General features: G+C 37.6%; 2 protein-coding genes across 5 annotated transcripts in view; one reads left to right on the top strand and one right to left on the bottom strand.

The window, feature by feature from the left end:
* Positions 1-531: 531 nt before the first annotated feature.
* On the bottom strand, positions 532-16594 carry LOC120564948 (tyrosine-protein kinase ZAP-70). Of its 3 annotated transcripts, none has more exons than XM_039810217.1 (14): positions 16500-16594; positions 10858-10909; positions 10207-10677; positions 6609-6769; positions 6363-6501; positions 6191-6272; positions 5982-6004; positions 5856-5895; positions 4752-4923; positions 4392-4598; positions 3260-3452; positions 2395-2535; positions 2179-2291; positions 532-1035 (listed from the first exon to the last, which is right to left on the bottom strand). In XM_039810217.1, exons 3-14 carry the CDS (start codon positions 10609-10611, stop codon positions 849-851), a joined length of 1863 nt encoding a protein of 620 aa, XP_039666151.1. In that variant the 5' UTR covers positions 10612-10677; positions 10858-10909; positions 16500-16594; the 3' UTR covers positions 532-848. The 3 variants fall into 3 exon arrangements, with proteins under 3 accessions (XP_039666151.1, XP_039666152.1, XP_039666150.1); XM_039810218.1 differs by lacking the exon at positions 16500-16594 and adding an exon at positions 11759-11777; XM_039810216.1 differs by lacking the exon at positions 10858-10909.
* Positions 16595-19332: 2738 nt separating this feature from the next.
* Positions 19333-21552, top strand: part of adamts10 (ADAM metallopeptidase with thrombospondin type 1 motif, 10) — a 60739-nt gene continuing 58519 nt past the window's right edge. The window contains exon 1 of one of the 2 annotated variants that reach the window (XM_039812112.1): positions 19333-19502. The gene's annotated coding sequence lies outside the window, so the exon portion shown is untranslated. The remainder of the gene's footprint in view (positions 19503-21552) is intronic. The other variant, XM_039812113.1, reaches the window with a different exon arrangement.

The raw sequence follows: 21552 nt of genomic DNA, 5'->3' as shown, positions 1-21552 counted from the left end.
TGTTTTAAAGTCGTTTCAATAATTCAAGATTTATATGTATTTCAACACTGCCCATTTCATTTATACAGATTAGTTCTTTACTAAATGGCTATATTTCTCCATTAAATTTGGAAACCATTTTTTGGGATAATATTAAAGGTAAGACTGCATGAAATCTGCCTTGCGCTTTTCCAATGCAGATGTATGTATACATAGCAGGTTTCTAGGATGTTATTGTATTGTATGTATACATAGCAGGTTTCTAGGATGTTATTCCCCATATTTTTCTGCTACATACTTAATAAAGTTTTGAAACATCCTGGACATCCTTCTGTAAGTTAGAAGTGATTATATTGTATGCGGTCTATTGTTTTCACTCCATGGTATCTCCAAAAAACAAATGGTGCATGTAGCAGGCTTATATGATTATAAACTCCACTTATAACCTGCATGTTACAGGTGAACTTTGTGTTGAAGTAGACCAAAATCTTACCTTTAATCACTAGCTTTACAGGAATGTTAGAATGATATTAAAGTGTACAGTTCTATCAGTTTCTTTCTACTTTCTACTAGTTTATTTTGCATGAAAAGATACAGGGAAAAATCAACTTGTCAATGTACCATATACTCCCATTATACTCCAACATAGCAGAATATAAAATGACTTTGTTCATCAATGACGTCAATATTTAACATTCAAATCCCAACCGACAGACAGACGGACAGAGATGCTCCTTACATGGTCGACACACTGAAGCCCAATTTACAAATGCACATTTATTGTCACTGAGGCCTGTTAAGCTGTATCGGTACTGTAGTCGAAGCTGGTCAGTGTGCACCGTTCATAAAAAGTTCTTTGTTTTAGTTGTTTATTGGCCAGTTGAAAGGATGCTTTGTGCAGCACTGGGACAGAATGTGCCTTGTTTCTGTCTACTTGATAGGCTCGGCGGCGGCGCGGCGGCTGCAGCTTCCTCAGGCTTGGCCTTGTTCGATATGGAGTAATGGTAAGACTTCATGTACTCTGCAACCTTCTTGAAGTCAGGACGCTCCTCATGCCTGGTGAGAGAGGATGGGCCCAAAACAGCCATTTGAAAGGTTGTGATCAAAGGAAGGCAATGCCACAAGATATTATGATGTCACAGTGCTGTCTGACGCTGATAGAATCTCAAATTCAAATACAACACATTATATGGTGCATTGTCTTTTTTTCTCACTGAGGAAAATAATGTCCTTCACCCGCAGCAGTCAGGCTTTACACCTGGTCATAGTCTCGCATTGTCAGACCTATCTCCACAGCGCTGTGGATTAAGGTCTGGCTACACCACACATACATTCTGGGATAGGAGGAAAAATGCTCTGGGTTGTTTGCATTTCTTTAAACCAATCACAATCGTCTTGAGCGGTGCTAAGCTTTGGATGCAGCGGTGGTTGCTCTGCAAAATGTTTTGGTGTTTAAATTTGCTGATACATGGTTAAAAGTAATTTGCTCTTACCAGTGTATCGCCGTGTGTACTTCGTCCATAGCAAACGCCGCCAATCGGTTCCAAATGTCCCAGTTAGATTGTAAATGCCGTAAACATATTCTAAGTAAGACCTTACAATCATTCCCCAAAAGAAGCAGGCAGGTCTGCCTGCACGATCCAAATTCTCTTCAAAACTTGCCATTTCTTTCAGCGTGCAGCTTGCTAGCTCAAAGTTTGTTATTTCCCAAAGCGAATAGAGTTTGAGAATGGCAACAGACAGAGAGCGGAAGGTGAGGGACATCAGGCAATTATCCTGGAAATGTACTTCCATTGATCCAGACTAACCTGGTCATAGTACAACAACTGCTGCGACAGTTGTGGTTGGCAAGCCCAAGCCTTTTCTGTTGGTCATAATATTTTGTTAATTAAACTGCATTCCATCGGTGGTTTAAATCAAATCTCTCTGGTAGAGTTCAGGTTGTTTTCAAATCAAGTCCTTTGGTTCATAAAGGTGTCCCACAAGGCTCAATATTAGCCTACGCCTCTTTATTAATTTATTATTTGTTCTAAACTCCAAAAAGACATATAGTATGCATTTCACAAGAACATGTTCCTGAACTGGGAAAAACTGTTTTCCAGTAGGCTACAATGCTGCTCTCTTGTAATAGGGATCTTGATCCCAATAAATATCCAATACAACTTAACAAACTAATATGGACAAGTGTGAGTTACTTACTTGTATATCCAGCATTCTTTCATCACTGCATACATTCGCTCTGGACATGCTGGCGGACACTCCATGCGGTTCCCACTGTCAATAAAGCGCATCACCTCTGGTCCTTTCATTTTCTAGACAAAAGTAGGACACAAAAAGAGCTGTAATTCAAGTTAATATGTACAACTGAAATGTTGATAGATGACTTTGATAATGCTTTGCATACACACTTGTTACCTTGTAAGGTTTCCCTCCGTAGGAAAAGGCCTCCCACATGGTAATACCAAAACTCCACACGTCACTTTTACTGGAGAATTTGTGGAAGTTTATACATTCTGGAGCGTACCACTTTAGAGGCCATTTACCTGCAGTACGAGCCTGTACAACACAACATGTATGACAACAAGCAGCATGTCAATGAAAGGTAGCCTACATTAGTATTGAGAAGTTAAGAAATAAGCCATATTGGCATCACTACATGTAAACAAATTTTACTTTGGAAAAAATTAGAAAAACTTAAGCTAATTAGCATATCTAATTTTATCAACAGCTATATGAATAATTTCAATATTTATCTGTAAATCTGCACAACAGCGCTTAAAATTGTTGTCTCCTGTCTTTTTTGTGATTGAGACCTATATTATTTCACCTAATAGTGATGTGAGTTCATGTATATGTCACAAGTGTATGATTGGTGGATGTGGACGTGGAGGGACGGGTGAGGTTGCCAAGAAAAAAATAAATCAGTGTAGGGCGAATATTTATCAAACAATGAGAGTCTTGTTGAATTCTACAGTCTAGTGTTCAGTTGTATATTATTTCCTTGGAGTCAGGGATTCCTGGGACTTTCTGATCCCTACACTCCCTCCAGATATACGTCAGTAAACCAGTAAAATGGAAATTAATTGAGTGTTTACTTTAGTTTCAACAGAGCCGGTAACACCTTTATGGGGCGCTCAGTAATTCCCAGGAAAGCAATCAATGTAAGATACGCTGTCTGTTTGTGTTAGCTGCAATGCTAGGAATATCTTCGCTTCCATCCTTTAGTGGTTCAACATTTGTGTCACTTTGTCTTGCAGCGGAACATTCTGATGATGTGCACCTTGTAATAGTTGTCATCTGCTCCGAGGGCCTTGGAGAGCCCAAAGTCACTGATTTTGGCGAACTGTTGGTTGACCAGCAGGACGTTACGAGCTGCTAAGTCTCTGTGCACAAAGTTCTTTTCCTCCAGATACTTCATTCCCATTGACACCTGGTGCATCAGATTGACAATGTTCTCCGTGGTAACAGTATCCCTGTGGGGACAAAAATACTGATCTTCACAAAAATCTTTTTTTCCTTTTAGAAATGGAATTTTTTTTCTTATTGAAATCAATGGTCTGAGGATAAGAGGGTGTTGAATGTAACTGGTTCCAAACCTTGGGGTGCATATCTGAGTAGTCAAAGATGATTAAAGAGATCAAACTTATTTTGCTACACAAGAATGTGTAGAAAATTTTGTTTTTTGGGAAACACTGGATACTTTCAACACTTAAAGCATCCACAAATGCTTTAAATCAAACTATATCTGAGAAGGAAAAATCCCTTTTTGAACTCCTCATTACATAAAGTAATGTCCAGAGAGGGGTCAAAAGTAGACATCACTATATTTTAAGGGGTTCACATTAGGGGTGGGAATCACCAGAGGCCTCACGATACGATATCATCACGATACTTATGTCACGATACAATATTATTGCGATTTTAAACATATCGCAATATTCTGCGATATATTGCAATTTATTACCTTTTTTCCAACTTCAAATTTTTCACAGTTTCAAATGATGTCCCCAAAGGACAATTTTGTCAACATTTGTTTTATCTAAAAAGATACATTTCTCTGTTTGTTCATCTCACTTCAATTGTATTGCTGCAAAATGGCGATTGTCAAGCAGACAGACTGACCAACACATATATCATAAAAGATCGATACTTGGCGTCTGTGTATCGATACAGTATTGCCACGAAAAATATCGCGATACTATGCTGTATCGATTTTTTCCCCCACCCCTAGTTCACATGCTATATTAAATAGATAAAGATTGTGATTTGGGGGCTACAAAAAAAAAAGACTTGAATTACAGTATAGGGTACTTCCCTTACCAAGTATGATATAAATTACATGGAGCAACTGTACCAAAATCCATACTGATAATGTTTATTCCTAAATTATCATATGCCTGTGCTTCACTTACTTTTTGGAGGAGAGGAACTTGTTGAGAGGTCCAGCAGAGGCCATCTCCATGACCAGCATCAGATTCTCAGCCTTGCACAGTCCCAGCATGCGGACGATGAAGGGGTTGCTCAGCTGGTGCATGATCTCTGCCTCCCTCATCATCTCCTCCTGCACCAGCTTCTCGTTGTCACTCTTCAGCACTTTAATGGCCACATCAACCTGGCCCCTGAGAGAAGACAAACATAACATTTTCGATGGGCGTCTGAACTTTAAAGATGGTATATATGTATACTGCAAAACCATGTGGCATCTGGATGGGCACTGGGTTCAGTAGTGAAACTTTTATACAGCTGTCGTTTGATAATGTTTCAGTCCTCACGATTCAGTCGTGAGGGTTCCTTTCTTGACGCAGCCAAAGTTCCCAGAGCCGAGCTCCAATTCATCTATCAGCAGCTGAGTCCTCTGGATGTTGAACTTCCTCACTTCATTCGGGTTGTGGTACGGGTTGAATACATCAGAGTCCATCGGCAGAACCTCACGGTCTGTAGGTGCTAAAGGTGCAAACCACACAGTAAGATTGCAATTGTTGACAGGTTTTTATGTGCTGTACATGCTAAACAGCTGTTAGTGTCTTTTGTATTATTATTTAAACTATTTATATTGTTTTCATGGAAACACTGCTTTCAAAAGCATGTGTGATTGTGTGAGTTTGGAAATGCTGCTGCAGTAACTGTAAAAGGATTGCAGGCAGTGGTGGAAAGTACATTTTTGAGGTACTTTAACTTGAGCATTTCCATTTAATGTTACTTAATACTTCTACTGCACTACATTTTAGCGGTAAATATTGTACTTTTTCCACTACATTTATCTGACGGGCCAAAGTTACTAGTTATTTTTCAGATTAAGATTTTATACACAAAGTATATGATCAGTATACAAAATATGGTGCATTGTTAACAAATTAAACTACCCAACACTATATAAACTTTCCCTCCACCTGCTGATACATGAATGCAACCATAATAATAATGTAATATTAATATAGGCCTACTGTAATATTATGTACTTTTACTTTTGATACTTTAAGTACATTTTGCTGATAACACTTATATACTTTTACTTGAGTGCACTTCAATGCAGGACTTTTACTTTTACAACAGGACTGGTGTATCAGTATTTTTACTAAAGTAAAAGGACTGAATACTTCTTATACTACTGATTGTATCCTTGTTTGTGTTTTGTAGTTTTGTTTATACTTCCTTATTCCGTTTTTTATTTTAAAGGCCCATCTAGGGACAGGCATTGCAAAGTTGCTATACAATCTGTGGTATGTGTTTTTGGTTTATATACAGATTCCTTCAAACTTATTTTGCTGCAAGTGCATTTAACAGAGCAGCTAAATATGTGTGTTTACAGTAATGTTGCAGTATAACTGTATGTGTAATATAAGGGGTTTTAGCTGGTTGTACTTCAGGTGACTGACCTCGAGGTGGCGGTGTGTATCCATTTGTGACGGGCCGCCTCTGAAAGAGTAACATTCCATTAAAATAAATCTCAGATAATGAAACATATGTAGACTTAAACAGTGCAGGATGTTGTCACTACTCACTGTTGCAGGAAGACTGGGTGTCTCTGAAAGATTATAAAACAGATTAGATTTAGGCCTATATCAACAATTTCAGTAGTAGGTGTAACGATGAACAAGGCTGTATGTTACAAATAACCCACAAACATGAACTGGAAACTCAGCGAGTTTTGCAGGTATTACATAATGTTGACGTGTCTGAGAAAAGGAAATAAGATGTTCAGTAGACCTACTTCCAGCAGTTTTTCCGTTAACACACGCCTCCCCGAGATTAGTCACCAGGCCATCAGCTTTCATCTTCAGGTACTCAACCAGCTGGAGAGATTAAGATAACATTACATTTTAATTCTGAAAATGTCCTCAGCTGCAACATAATCACTAGACAATGAACAAGGTATGACCGACCTGCCAGATTGTGTCAAACTTTGTTCCCTCTGGCATTGAATATTTCCCTGCTTTATCTTGGAGGATCTGGTAGTGGTACACTGTTTTCCCATATATCATGGAGAGAGCGAAAGTACCCGACTCCTCTCTGTCTCTCACTCTAAGAAACAAAAAACAGTGTTGCTTAAAACCTACATAAAGACCTTTGACCTTTGGTTGACAAAGAAAAAGAAAAGCAGTGCAAAAACATCCCCATGAGCAACTTACAGAAACTTTCCGTCTGGTTGTGCTCCAGAGTAAAGCCGCCTCTCACCTTCCTGCCGGGAGATTTTACCGTGATACCATGGCATCTTCTCATGGGCCGTGGTGGCGATCAGTTTCTCTAGCTGAGGAGCTTGACTGATGATGGCCTGCTCCATCGCTTCTCCCTGAGCAGAAAAAAATAGACATGCAGAATTCACACATTGAGACACAAATTCATTCAGCAATGTTTGTAAAAGTGTTTGCCACTGGACACCTGATATCCTGAAGAGATATTAATACAGCACTCTAAAAGAGGTGCACTTCACATTTGTGTGTCAATCGCTGCTCACGCACACACATTCATTCTCCCTTGTGGGGGGAGGGGCTTAGGAGACTGTTTTGGGCTTTAGCAGAAAGGGGGGAGGGACTGAGAAGTTGTTGATGTTCAAATGTTTTGGCTAAATCCTGGATCGTCCCAATCCTACCTACACCACCTTTAATCCTTGCCTTTTTTTGTAAAATACTGGATAATAATAATAATAATAATAATAATAATAATAATAATAATAATAATAATGGACCGTTTTCACAGCAGACATTTTGACTTGTCACAGTAGGAAAAGCACAGCTGAAATTGATAACCTTAACAATGGCTCAATTCCATCAAGTGTCCCAGGAAGCTATTTCAGTGAGTCAGCATGGACAATACCAGGGCCTCTCCTAAGTGGAATGCAGCCAGCATTAATGGTTTTGAATACACCTGTGCTTTTCCTACTATGACATGTCAACATGGCTGCCGTGAAAAAGGTCTATAATAATAATAATAATAATAATAATACATTTTATTTAAAGGCGCCTTTCTCGGCACTCAAGGACACCGTACAGGGATACATAAGACATTTAAAAGCAGCAAAAAAATAAATAAATTATGATGAAAAATTAATGATATAAATTTATATTTAATAAATAAGTAATGTAATGTGGGCCTAAAACTGTAATTCAAATAAAATAATTTAAGAAGTTTATAGGGGTATGTCAATAGTGCCACAAGCTGGGAACCAGTTGGAAACCACTGGTTTAATCTTTTGCAGTGCATTATGTTTAATACGTTTTTTTTTTATGTTTCTTATGTGCTAATTATGTGCTTTAAAGGAGAATTCCGGTCGATTTCAACACGTAGCTCTGTTGTTTGTAAATTTGGAGTGCTGTCAGTAGCGTGAACAACGAAAACAATTGGTGCTCTTTTTGGTGTTGTAGTTTGTAGACGGTCCCTAAGCACTCTGCTGTCTCAACACCGGAACTAAACAGAGCTGAATTAGCACAACTTTCATGCATTTCTTTTACATCTACTGCAGTCAGATTCACTGTGTTCGCTCAGAAGGAATTACTTCACATGGGTACTTTTAATGACATTACAAACAAGTTAAGAGACTAAGGTTAAGATGTTGAAATCGACCGGAATTCTCCTTTAATCTGTACAATGTACCTACATTATTACACTAGCATATTTATTTATTTATTTATTACTCTGTGTTACCTCCAATTGTGCAATGTGTAATTTATATTCATCCGCACCTTACTCATCTGTATATCTTTGTTTATATACTGTCTGTTTATATAAGGGTGTTTATTATGTAAATGTTTTATTATTATTATTATTATTATAACTAATTCTATTTTTTCTATTTCTTATACTTTATGTATATTGTTTCTCCTATGTCTACTTAATGTGTATTTGTGTTATTCTGATGTGTGTAAATTTTTTTCTTTTGAGCTCCCCAGAATCTCCCCAGTGTGGGATTAATAAAGTCTATCTTATCTTATCTCTTATCTTATATCTGTCAAATGAATGTAGTGGAGTAAAAAGTACAACATTTCCCTTTGAAATATATGGAGTAGAAGTAGAAAGTAAGAGAAAACGGTATCACAAAAGTGTACTAAAGTATAGTACTTGAGTACATGTACTGTTAGTTTCCAACACTGCTGAGAGAGAGGGCCATTATGACATATCTGGCTCTTTTTGGTCCCTGCTGAGTCCACATACATCTGGAGCCAGTTTGGCTGTTTAGCTGAAGCCCACCAGTGATAAAAGGCTACTGGTCTCAGTGTGTGACTGTCTGCAGCAGGAGACAAATCATAAAACTACAGGATTTTGGATTGAAGTTGGACTTCAGAGGGCTGGACCTCAAACTGAGTAAACAAAGACACAAAAATGTGCACTTTCCAAAATCACATGGATGTTCTGCTTATTTTGTCTGTATGTATGTGTGTGTGTGTGTGTGTATTTTTTTTAAATATTTCAGTAAGTGTGACTGTTTTCTCTGTAAGGATCCTTGATGGCCGGCATCAAGGACCCTTAAAGGCTCTGACAAACCAACCCCGAAGGCAGTCGGACTGACTGCCTCCCTGAGTTGGTCAAAAAAGTGCCTCGGAACACACCGAAGCGACGCCGATTTGAGTGTACGTTCAGCGACATATCCTTCCAGAAAACTCTGGATAACTCAAGGAACACACTGCCAATAGTTCTTAGGAACTATTTCTTTACTAAAAGTAGTTCCAATAAAAACCGTTAACAGAAAGGGAAATAGTAATTATTGTGGAGAAAGTAATTTGTGTTAACTGACCAGTGAAAGAAGTATTCATATCCTTTAGTTAAACTACCAATACCAGAATGTAAAAATACTCCATTACAAGTACAAGTCCTGCATTTAAAATCCTACTTCTGACAAACAATTATCAGTAAAATATACTTATATCAAAAGTAAAAGTAGTCATTCTGCTGTAAAATCTCCCTGTGACATTATTAGATTGTTATTACCGATGCAGCAATGTTAAAGCATTTCTCTGTTGTAGCTGGTCGAGGTGTAGCTAGTTTTAACTTCTTTATTTACAGGACAGGTAATCTAGTTCGGTGGTTCCCAACCTGTGGTTTGGGCCCCTCCAAATTGTCATCAGATAAGTCTAAGTGGTTGTAAGATGATTAATACGAGAGGGAAGAAAAAAAACAAAATCCAGCTACACCTTTTTTTTTATACTTGTGAAATATTGGATTATATGATCTCTTGTAAACTTCTCAGTTATCATTGGAAACGGTTATTCAAATAGAAACTTTGTGAGAATGGTAGAGGGAACATTTCTCTTTGGTGCACAGCTAACAGCACATAGATATCTTAAATATGACAAGTTAAATGATTGTTTAATCTTTATCAATGTGTTGTATTTTGTAAGTTTATTATAAGTTGTATGTAAAATCTTAATCTGGTCAGTAACTATATCTGTCAAATGAATGGAGTAAAGAGTAAAATGTTTCCCTCTGTAATGTTGTGGGGAATACACACAGAGCTACATAAAAATGCATATACTCAAGTAAAGTACATACAAAATACCTCAAAATAGTACGTAAGTACAGTACTTGAGTAAATCTAATTAGTTACATCCCACCACTGGAACCTTTAATTACTAAATGCTAATTCACTTATCTCTTGCATTTACATATTCAATTATACTACAACTTATTTTAACTTCTTGAAAAGTAGGAACCCGTTCACTTTTAGAGTCTACAAACTAAAGGCCATTAAAGGTAACTGTTCCACAGTACTCAACAGCCTCAGCAGAGCCTCACCTCCAAGTTCCAGGTCTGCTTCACGTACTCCCTCAGCATGTTTTCTCTCAGGTTGTCAAAGACGCCGGGACGTATCGGTGTATCCGGGGAGCGGTGACAGGGTTTCTTCAGGATGCACACCAGCCCATCAGGGTCTTTGCTGTAAAACTCACAGAGTTCTGCAGGCCCACAGTGAGGCTTCCCTCCTGAGATGCAGTAAGTACCGTTAAGCTGCTTCTCTATGGAGTAATGGTGAAACTCCAGGTTCCACACAACAGACAGGACGTAGCCTCCCAGACTGCGGAGACACTGTCGCAGCAAGAAGATCCCATCGGCCATCCCGGCCAGCTTTAGGTGCTGCTCGGCATCTGAGCGACTGATGCTGCCGTAGAAGAAAGGCAGCTCGGCCGCCGGGTCGATGGACATGGTGAGACCTGGGAGAGATGGGCTGGACTTTGGCTTGGAGTCCTGGGTGTAGATGGTGGAAATGAACTAGAAAGATAGAAAGGGAAATCATTTAAGCAATGCCTGCATTTAAAAAAAAAAGGCTGAATGTTTTTAGGAATATGCTGGTTTAAAAAGCCCAATGTGTTACTAGTACACTCACAGTGTGTGACCTATGAAATGAAAATGAACAACATGCAATGCTACAAGCACTTCTATGTTACTCACCAAGAGAAAGTTTGTTTTTTCAGGACTTTCAGCTCTGTGATATGCCCTATGTCTGGATGAGATATTTAGCAAGAGTTAAGCACCCACAGGTTGTGACTGCATGAAGCTTGCAGACTAACAAGCTGGTGACAAAAGCCACAACAGGAAGTTGCAGTCCGCCCTCAAAGCCTCCATTCTCCAGCATCTTGTTCTTCCGTTAAACAGGTGCTTTTTCATTCTAGATAATTCCTTCTGCTTTAGAGACTCAAGTTTGTAAGTTTTCCTTTATGGGAGGAAAACTGTAAAGGGGAATTTTACCCCACTCCATCGTTTAAACAACTACAATGTGATGTGTCTGGCAGGATTCTGATTTAGAGCATCTGTATAGGTGTCTGAAGACATAAAAATTAGATTAAAATTGGGAGGTTTTGACTGTAGTGTGGAATGGTTATGTGATAGCAGGCGAAAACAAATTCAAAACAGAAATTGACAGAGATCACAATACGTCAACTCACACCACACAGAGAGGAGATAATCTCAATATGTAGAAGTGCTTGTAATAAGGATTGAGAGAAACTAAAAAGAAATAAGAAAAAAAGGTTAAAGCTTAAATCATTTCCACCGCAGTGTGTTGGAAACGTATGCTAACTTTGACGTGATAGATTTAATCTCCATCAGTTTCCGGTCTAGGTCTTTTCTGAATGGAAAGTGTGTTCATATGGGAGGTTTTCTTTATTGAATTTAAAGGTCTAAGATATTCCCTGTTGTGCTGAAATGATTATTAGTTTAATTGAATAGTTACAGAAAATCAATCAACTATTTAACTTAACTTAAGATGAACTATTTTGATAACTGATTTATCATTTAAGTAATTTGTATAAGTCATATATATATACAGTATATATATATATATCACACTCACCTGAAGAGTTTGACATTTGTACATCTGTAAGAGCCAAATTACTTTTTAGATTAACTCCTCATGTTGTAACACAATGTAAAATCGTAGAAAGAAAAAAAACATTAAGTGAGCGAAAACCTCAGCTTCCTGGCTACGTACGTGCCCACATCCACAGTGGACAGCCAAGCAGAAAAACACAGTTGCCACAAGACAGAAAACCTACCACAACAAAGACCTCCAGACTATGTGGACAGATGGATAGCTCACACGTCTACAGACAGGCTATGACATCACAAGAATGCTTCATAAACTACAACCATACCTTTTTGTATGGTGTAAGGTCAAATTACTGCAGTTTGTTGTTTAATCGATTAGTAACAGAAAATTGACTATTTCAATTAACTCAAGATGAACTATCTTGATAATTGATTAGTTGTTTAGGTCATTTATAAAGCCAACATTTGCTGGTTCCAACTTCTAAAATGTGATAATTTGCTCATTTCTGTTTTTTTATTTTTTTAATGATTACAAAATGGAATATCTCTCAGTTTTAGACTGTTTGTTAGACAAAACAATCAATGTGAAGACATCAGCTTTAGCTCCTGGCTTTTTCAACAATTGTCTGAACTAAACAACCGTATTCAATAATGAAAATAATCAAATACTTAATTTCCTGTACAACATGGATTTTCTGTTGAGACTACAGCTAGGCTATATAGAGATGTAAATAATTCCCTTTACTCTGTTTTCCATGGTTTTTCTTTTATTTATATTCCCAGTAAGCACAAAGCAAGACTGATAGCAGTAATACAATTTCTAAATTCATCACCGACTTCAACTATATTACTTGAACAAACTTAAACTGAAAGAGAAAGTAAACTTGATAAACCAACAAACCCTGCTAACACACCATGACAAGAATATTACTGCTGTAATTTACAACATGACAAAATTCACCAAAACTTTGACAGTTTTCCAACGAGACATAAAAACTTCTAAAAACTTCCAACTATGACAACATTCAGGTCTTTGCTCAGCTCGTGTTCTTTTCAAAATATGATTTTTATGGCTTTTCTTCTTTACTTGCATGTTATGAACCACAAAAGCAAAAGGTGGAGAGAGATGAGGTGCCATATTGACAGCTTTGAACCCACAGTGTTGTGTCCTGTCTTTCTACTGAGCCTGCAACTGTTTTCATCAAAAGATACTTTAAAAGACAGAAACTAGCTGAATGTAATGTAAAAAAAAAAAAAAGGTGTTGCAGAGTGATAGTGAGCCAGTGAGCAGTGGAAAAAGTCCTGAGTCACTCTATTTTCAACAAGCGGAGGGCATACAGTCAGTGACACACGCCAAAATCTACAGGGCTGAGTGTTTGTTTTCTACAGAGAAGACAGGGTGAACTTTTTCTGGCATGATTTATGTAATGTAATAAAAAAAAAACTTTTTGTGTTTGTCATATGGTCAAAATTTAAAATGTTTGTAGAGAAGTGACTGTTCCAGGTCGATCAATTTTGATGTAATTGATGGCAGAGATGGGAAGTACTCAAGTAGACTTTTACTCCTTACATTTTTAACACAAATATCAATACTTTCTACTCCTTACATTTTACAAAATTGGCTCCTTACTTTAGTTTCAAATAATTTCAGTGGAGTTACCGTTACCGTTTTTCGCGTCATCAATACCGAATTCATTCTATTTGGATGGGAATATACATTGCACTTGATGCACCACTACAAGACAACTACTCGATTCGGCGGCATTCATTCGCGGCAAATCATTGCGGCTTGATGGCGGTAACGTTAGCACATAGTAGTATGGACGGTGACATGATTGAAAATGAAGAAAACGGAGATCCCAGAGATTCGGCAGACAAACAGCAAGACATTCCCAATCATCCTTGGCCTTATCTGACATTTGTGTGACCCAGGTAGCTTTGCATAAAAAATGGTTGTCATTCGCAAGGCTACTTTTACTTTTATACTTTAAGTAAATTTCCAAGCCTGTACTTTGTTACTTTTACTTGAGTAAAGAAGTTAAATCAGTACTACTACTAGTATATTTTTGAACACAAGTATCTGTACTTCTACTTGAGTATGGGAAGTGAGTACTTTTGCCATCTCTGATTGATGGAGAGGTTTTGTGAAGCATGAAGAACTAAGTGAAACCAAACACAAGAGCTAATATTCATTCTGATTGATCCTAATAATGAAGAACAATACAAGTTCAGGCATACAACTTTCTTATCCAGTAAAATATTGTGAGCTAAACATTGGGGTGCCCAGCATTCACAATTATACTCAGTAAACATAACTATAAGCAAACATAAGTAAAAGCTATCAAATATAGGCCTACTTAAAGAATAACAAGACTAAAATTCTGCAGCCATGATAGCAGCTATGGGAGACTGTCCTTTGGTACAGCTGTGTTTTGAGCTAAAAGCTAACATTATCATGCTAACATGGCGGAAAATAGCACTTGTGCTACAACCTGGCACAGTGCATCTCTCCTTGTTCTTATACAAGGTTAATGTTAACTTGTGCATTGTCCCCCCCTGTTTTTTTTTTTAAATAAACATGCTCACAATCACAATTCTAACATGTTGATGTTTAGCAGGTATAATGTCAACCATGCCAGTTTAGTGTGTTAGCATGCTAACATTTAATAATTGAGTCAGTCCTGTTTCATAACTGTTGAAGAAAAAATATGCTTTTTCATGTTTTTTGCCCTATGTAAGAATAGTGACATGTTTAACTGTCAGGAAAACATATTGGCTGATCTCAGGCACTCAAATAATAATCCTTAAAATTGGTCTAAAGACCAGGGTGGAAAATTTGAGCTAAGTTAGCCTTAGCTCTGTAAGTGATGCAGCTATCTAGTGAATCCAGTGATTTAGCTAGCTAACCTTTTACACATAAACACAACTTTTATAATTATATCAAATATGTTGAAAATATGTTGAAATATTTTGATTGGACCAACTTTCTTTCAAGCCTAACAGGGTGGAACTTAAGAGATGTAGACAGAAATGTTGCTGCATAACAGGAATGACCTAATTAGCACTCAATCCATCCAATAGTTGTAGAAATATCAGTCTGGACCAAAGTGGTGGACTGACTGACCAACAGCCCTTGTCATTCATAGAGCCACTAAGCATGACTACAAATCCTTAAAAAACGTGTATTGGCCAGAATTCATTAGCATGCTAACTTTAATGTCACGCTGATAGGTCAAGTAGGAGTAATGTAAATAGTGACCTCTTTATGTAAAGAGTAAAAACACAAAATGCAAAGCCCCCCCATAGCGTCGAGACTCAGCAAGTCAATCAGTGCAGAGAAATTTAAACTCTTTTACCCTCATGAATCATATGTATATACCACCATGAGGTCAATGATTTTGTTTGCTTCTTTAACTACTAAAAGCTGTTTTCTGTAGATTACATTGTTCATATTGAATCAACAGCATTCCCATGATAACTATTCAGCTATTAAAGTTATTTTAGGTCATGATTATTTTGGTTGTGCTATCAGGAAGTCAGCTTGTTGTTATGTAACTCAGAGCATTCCTCCATACATACATCAGCGTTTGAGACTGTGTAAGCATCCTTCAACAGATAATGACTCATTTAAACCCTCATACATGAAATGATTTTCCACAAACTGCCCTTTGTCTTGGTGATGATTTAAAAACAAGTAAAGACATGGGCGGACTTGGATAAGAGGCTCATCTGCATATCAGATCAGGGGCCGAAATGCTCCAAACTGAAGCATATCTTCCTGCATCAATGAAAACAATTGTCATTCAAAGAAACGGTTTGCATGTGTTTCCTTTTCATGATTCCAAACCAAAATGAGCCTGTTGAGATCTAAAATCGCACTCAAAATTGCAAATTGCAATTCTCTCTAAATACTTTATCTTACAGACAAAAAATAACACAAGCGCCTCAACAGTTGTTTAATTTCTGTCAGTAAAAAAACAAACACTCACTCATTATAATGAGGCTTTTGTGTCAATTGTGGTTTAATCTGAAAGAAAATATAATGTTCAAATTGTCTGTAAACACTCTCACACTTAAACTGTGAATTAACAAGCACATTTTGTACATGAAACCTTCTTTCTGCTGTCCAGGCCAATGTCGTCAGGCTGCGGCTGGAACATTTAGCAGATATGCTTCAGTCCAGGACTAAAAATACATCCAGTAATTTCAAGAAAAGTTACAAGCGATAAAAGACACACACAGACCTCTTTACCCATTTTTGGTTTTCTATTCCAAGGCACAATGAAATGCAGCTATTTATATTTGTGCACATGTAATCTCTACTTTTATAAGCCAGCGCAACAATGCCTTAACCCAACTATGGTGCACACACATTTTTATTCTCTTTTAAAGCTCAGACAGAGCAATGGAAATACAAAAAAAAAAACATTTAAACTGGAGATTATTTGCCTAAACTCAAAAGATAAATAAGAATATAAATATCATAGATTATTGTAGGTTTACATACTCAATTTGGACTAAATAACTGTGAGTATTACTATGATGATCATTGATATAAAAATGTTAAAACACACTTTTAACACCGTAATTTAGGTTTTTGTTGATATATTTCATCATTTCAATAAAACTTCCTCAGGCCTAGTCTTAACCATCATATTTTCACCTACTGTATCATCTTTTAGTATTTTTACATAGAAAATATGTGTAATCCAACCATACAAAGTATGTCTGCTGTTAAATCAGATATAACAATAAAACCTACTTACAGTATGTGTCACTGCTTCACCGCTGAATAGAGCGATGTTGTTGCTTCAGAGACAAAGATATATCTGTCTATCTGACAGCAGTTTAAGGTGCTGTGAACAAGTGGGGGTTAGAGAAAATGACACATACACACACACACACACACACACACACACACAAAGGCAACGCATACACAGGAATCCATTTTGTTGCCTTTCACATTCTTATGATCTCTTTAAATCTTGATTGACCTATTACAACTGTAGAATACTGTGTCCAAATATAAAAGCCTGATTAATTCAACATTAAAGGAATAGTTTGACCTTTTGGGAAATATATTTATTCACTTTCTTGCTGAGAGTTAGATGAGGAGATCGATACCACTCTCATGTCTTTGTGTTACTTATGAAGAGGAGGAAGAGACGGTTAGCATTTACATAACATTCAAAGTTCACTAATTTACACACTAGCCTATATCTCGTTTGTTTTATCTATATAAAAACATCCAAACAAAAAGTGTAAAATGACAAGTTGTGGCTTCACAGGGGAGTTGCTGGAGTATTTCTTGGACGTGCTTATAGATGGATTTTATTTCACCTTTGGACAGAACCAAGATCCAGTCTTTGTGTCAAGCTAAGCTAACAGGCTGCTGACTGTAGCTTCCGATTTAAAGGAATAGCTTGACATTTGGGGTTATACGCTTATTCGCCTTCGTGCAGAGAGTTAGACATGAAGATCGATACCACTCTCATATCTGTATGTTAAATATAAGGCTAAAGCTGGTTATCTTAGCTTAGCATAAAGACTGGAAACAAGGGGAAATAGCTAGCCTGGCTCTGTCCAACTAACAAAATCTGCCTACCAGCAGCGCTAACACTCAGTAATTACTATAACAACTTATATCACATTTGGTTAATGAAATAGTACATTTTGGGAATTACACTTATTTGACGTCTTGCTATATTAAGCTACAGGTGGCAGCCAATTAACTCAGCTTAGTATAAAGACTAAGCAGCTTCCAGTCTTTGTGCTAAGCTAACCGGCTGCTAACTGTCCCCTTATTTAACATATAAATATGTGAGCGGTACAAAATTTCATATCTAACTGTCCGCCAGAAAGTGAGTGGGCTATGTGTATTTCCCCAAATGTCAAATTATTCCTTTAAATATGAAGATACGGACAGAAATTGGTCAGCTTAGCTTAGTTTAGCATACAGAGTGGTAACAGGAGGAAACAGCCATGCAGGCTCTGAGTTACAAAACACACAATGGCTTAAAATAGACATGTTGTTTTTACACTTTAATTTTGTTCTTAAGCTAACTCTTGTTAGGCCTATATGCTTTTTGTTTTATTTAACTTAAAGTGAGCTTGTGGTACACTGTGATGCTAAAATACTTGTATGTGCCCTCATCTCTATGTGAAGTGTGTTTTCCTTTTTTTTTTATTACAGAATAACCATTATGACACGTACACACTATACTAGTGCACCTGTGCAATAACCACAGTACACACACACACGCACGCACGCACGCACGCACGCAACACACACACACACACACACACACACACACACACACACACACAAACCAAAACACACACACACACACACACACACTGACTGCAGCTGCTTCCTTGGAGTCGCATATCAGGCAGCCAATCAGCAAGCCCGCTCTAAATCAAGTCAGACAACCACAGACAAAACAAAACCGGACAGGAAGATGTTTGCCTTCAAAATAAAAGCACCCCTTGCAACCTAAATGTAAGTGGTGGGTTTTCTCAATCAGACCTGATCTTGAATGGGTCAACAAAGGATCTGCGTTTAAAAGCCCCATTTTGACCTGGTAGTCCAAGTGGACTGCTCTTAGTACACTGTCCACTTGTGATAGGATTACTCCCAAAAGATGTTTAAACCAGGTCAAAACAGGTGAATTTGCAAGTGACACGTATATGTGGGAAATAATGTGTATGTTTTTAATTTAGATTGTATGTGTCTCCCTTTTACTCTAACTGTGAATCATGACGGCATTTAGAAAAAAAGTTGTTACCTGGAAAAAAAAAAAATGAGCCCCCAACTGTTCACCTTAATTTTACCACTGACAGAAGAGACCCTTCCAGGTTGTCTGATGTCTTGCGGTTTGACTTACCATCTAAGCATTAACATAATATTGTAAAAACTTAACATTGATATAGGAAAAGTAATACCACACTTAAAAGGGGGTAAAACATGTCTTTTTTTTTTTAACATTTTGGTAACATCTCAGTGTTGCAATTACTAAATACACGCAGGTCAGTATCGCAGACATGAGAGAAGAACATTGAACATGGTAATCCATCTGATTTAAAACCCTTAAATAGTTTCAGTAGCCTATATTCTGTATCTTGACTACTGGCATGTGCAAAGCCACATCCATATGGTGCAAAGAAAACATAAATAGCCAAACCAGATCGGGTGGTGTGTGGTATTGCTGTTGAAATAAATAAACAAAAACCCTAAGAACTGCACATGCGCTATAATTGAAGACATGGGGCTATTTTACACTTAATACATCCATGATTTTACATGGTGTTTTTTGTGTTCTTCGCATCAGTGATACACACATAAAGGTTTTTAAATAAATAAGTAAAGAAATGTAATAGCCTACTTGTAGCCTTTAAAAAGTGCACAGAGTTGGGCAGCAAAACGCACATTAACAATCAGGATTGTTAGAGATTGGATTGTACTTCAAGATTAAAAACATCCATGGAGGTCTTAATCAAGTCATTTCACTAAACCGGAACATAAACCCTCAGCTTAGTTCATTTTACCCAAAACCTTTTGCAGATGTGACTATTATTTTGCAAATTGTAACCGGAAGTTTGATAATCTGAGTGTGGGTGACTCGACATCAAACTGTGCCCTCTCTTGTTCTGGAAGTGGAAGAAGTTGAGTCTCCTCAGTCATCCGCCGGCGCCGCCTCCTCTCCGCTCACTGCGGAGGACAGAGGACAGAATCACAGCGGAATCTTCTGCAAAGGGACACGGGGAAGGTAAGTCAGCGAGCTCGGCCACACTCTATGTTTTCATGCACAACTCTGGAGGAAAACGGTCATGACATGATGCTGCCAGGAGGCTACTCTGAACACTAATAACGCTAATTTCTCCAGGAATATTTCTGCATACTTTGAATGTCGCTCTTGTTTAGTCTTTTAGTTTTTTCGTTGTGGTATCAGAGGGTCATGATATGGACCTCTATGGATTTAATGTTGTAAATGTATTTGTATAGTATTCCTCCTAAAATCTATGTTTGAATTGGCTCTTCTCCTCAAGAGCTCTTGGCTGGGAGCTCCTCATTGGCTGATGTCAGTCAGTGTGCGTGTTTGTACGTGTGTGTGCCTGTGCGTGTGTGTGCAGACATCAGGTACATAAAGTGAAGAGTGGCCTTGATTCGTTCACCGGCTGGGGGTGCAACATGTAGCTTCCCATTGATGCAAAACTACTGCAGTAATTCTGCAACACTAATTATTCTATAAGGTTTATAACATATTTTAGGGATTTATGAATTATAACTACAGAATGTTACAGCTAACTTTTAGATTATCTGAAGTAACACAGATGATCTAAGTAGTTGTAGGACTTGTGTGCACATGGATGCAAATACAGTATGTGGTCCCTCAATGAACAGCAGGTTTATTTCTTTTTGTCAACATAATTGCATTCTTTGTGCACCATGTTGGTAGAATTAACATAAGCTCTTATTCAAGGAACTATAATTTGTGTCATGTAGCCTTGTTTTAGTTTGCATATGATGGCGACAGACATATTAGTTTAGTTTCTAGAGATGCACGATTGACCGGCTGGTGAACGGAATTGGCCGCCCGGTCAGTCTGACATATGCCGATTTTATGCCGGTCAAATAATAAATGCTGTAACATTATTTAATATACATTGTAATGCTATAATATTAAAATGCATATAGGAATAGCAAATATAACTACACCCACATAATTACATTATCTTAATGCAGTGTAATTACTGTAGCATGTAAATAATGCACAAAAAATACAAAGCGTGAGCAAGTTGGCGACAACAATCGCCATTATAATTGAATCAACAGCCACGTGCACACCTAACTAGAGTGAAAGAACACAAACAACCAAATCACCAGCTAACAATGAACTGACAACATTAAGTTAGCCCCTTACAGTTCTCAAGATCTCCACTGGGTAGTTATACTCCGGACAGCGAACTTTTTTTTTTTTTTTTTTTGTTCTTCTTTAGTGCCGCTACGGTGTAAAAGCCGCTCTACGCTCTCCTAAGGCGTGACTCTAACAATCACAGAAGTTTAGTTTGCTAAATATATCACATTTTTTTAGTTGGAAATTGTATGTGAAAAGAAGGAAATGGTTCTTCCATAACATTGCACTTTAGATGTGTGTGAATTTCCCACACCATGAGTAATTTATTTTAGTTCTATTTTATAGTGATCGATTATCTGTTCAAAAAATGTTCTATGCAAAATGTAAAATGTTCTATTAAAGAAAAGATAGAAAATAAATATTTGTGTGTGCTGTAAAGTGGTTAGAAAAAATGAAATCGGAATCGGCTAAAATCGGTATCGGCTGGCCTAACTCAATGAAAAATCGGAAATCGGAATCAGCCTAGAAAATTTTAATCGGTGCATCTCTATTAGTTTCTCAGGTTTTGGATATACCATCAACCAAACCACACACAAATACATACATGCACATTAGAGATGCCTAGTCTAACTAGGCCAGGCATAACTGTGGCAGTAAAACTGGCAGCCAACCAGGATTTTATGAATGGTGATAACTATTAGCGTAAACTATTATTAAAAAAATTGTTAATAAAGAAACCGTATTGAATATTGATCGGTCACATCATGATTGCTAACTTTAATGAGATCAGTTATGGTGGCAATACTGAAGCCCGAAATTGCATTGTTGCATCTGTAACTTTTCCCCAACACACACACACACACACACACACACACACACACACACACACACACACACACACACACACACACACACACACACACACACACACACACACACACACACACACACACCTTCTTTT

Source organism: Perca fluviatilis, chromosome 9, assembly GCF_010015445.1.
Source record: "Perca fluviatilis chromosome 9, GENO_Pfluv_1.0, whole genome shotgun sequence".
Lineage (NCBI taxonomy): Eukaryota > Metazoa > Chordata > Actinopteri > Perciformes > Percidae > Perca > Perca fluviatilis.
Note: the sequence above shows the minus strand (reverse complement) of the source record. Positions and strands in the feature narration are given on the sequence as shown.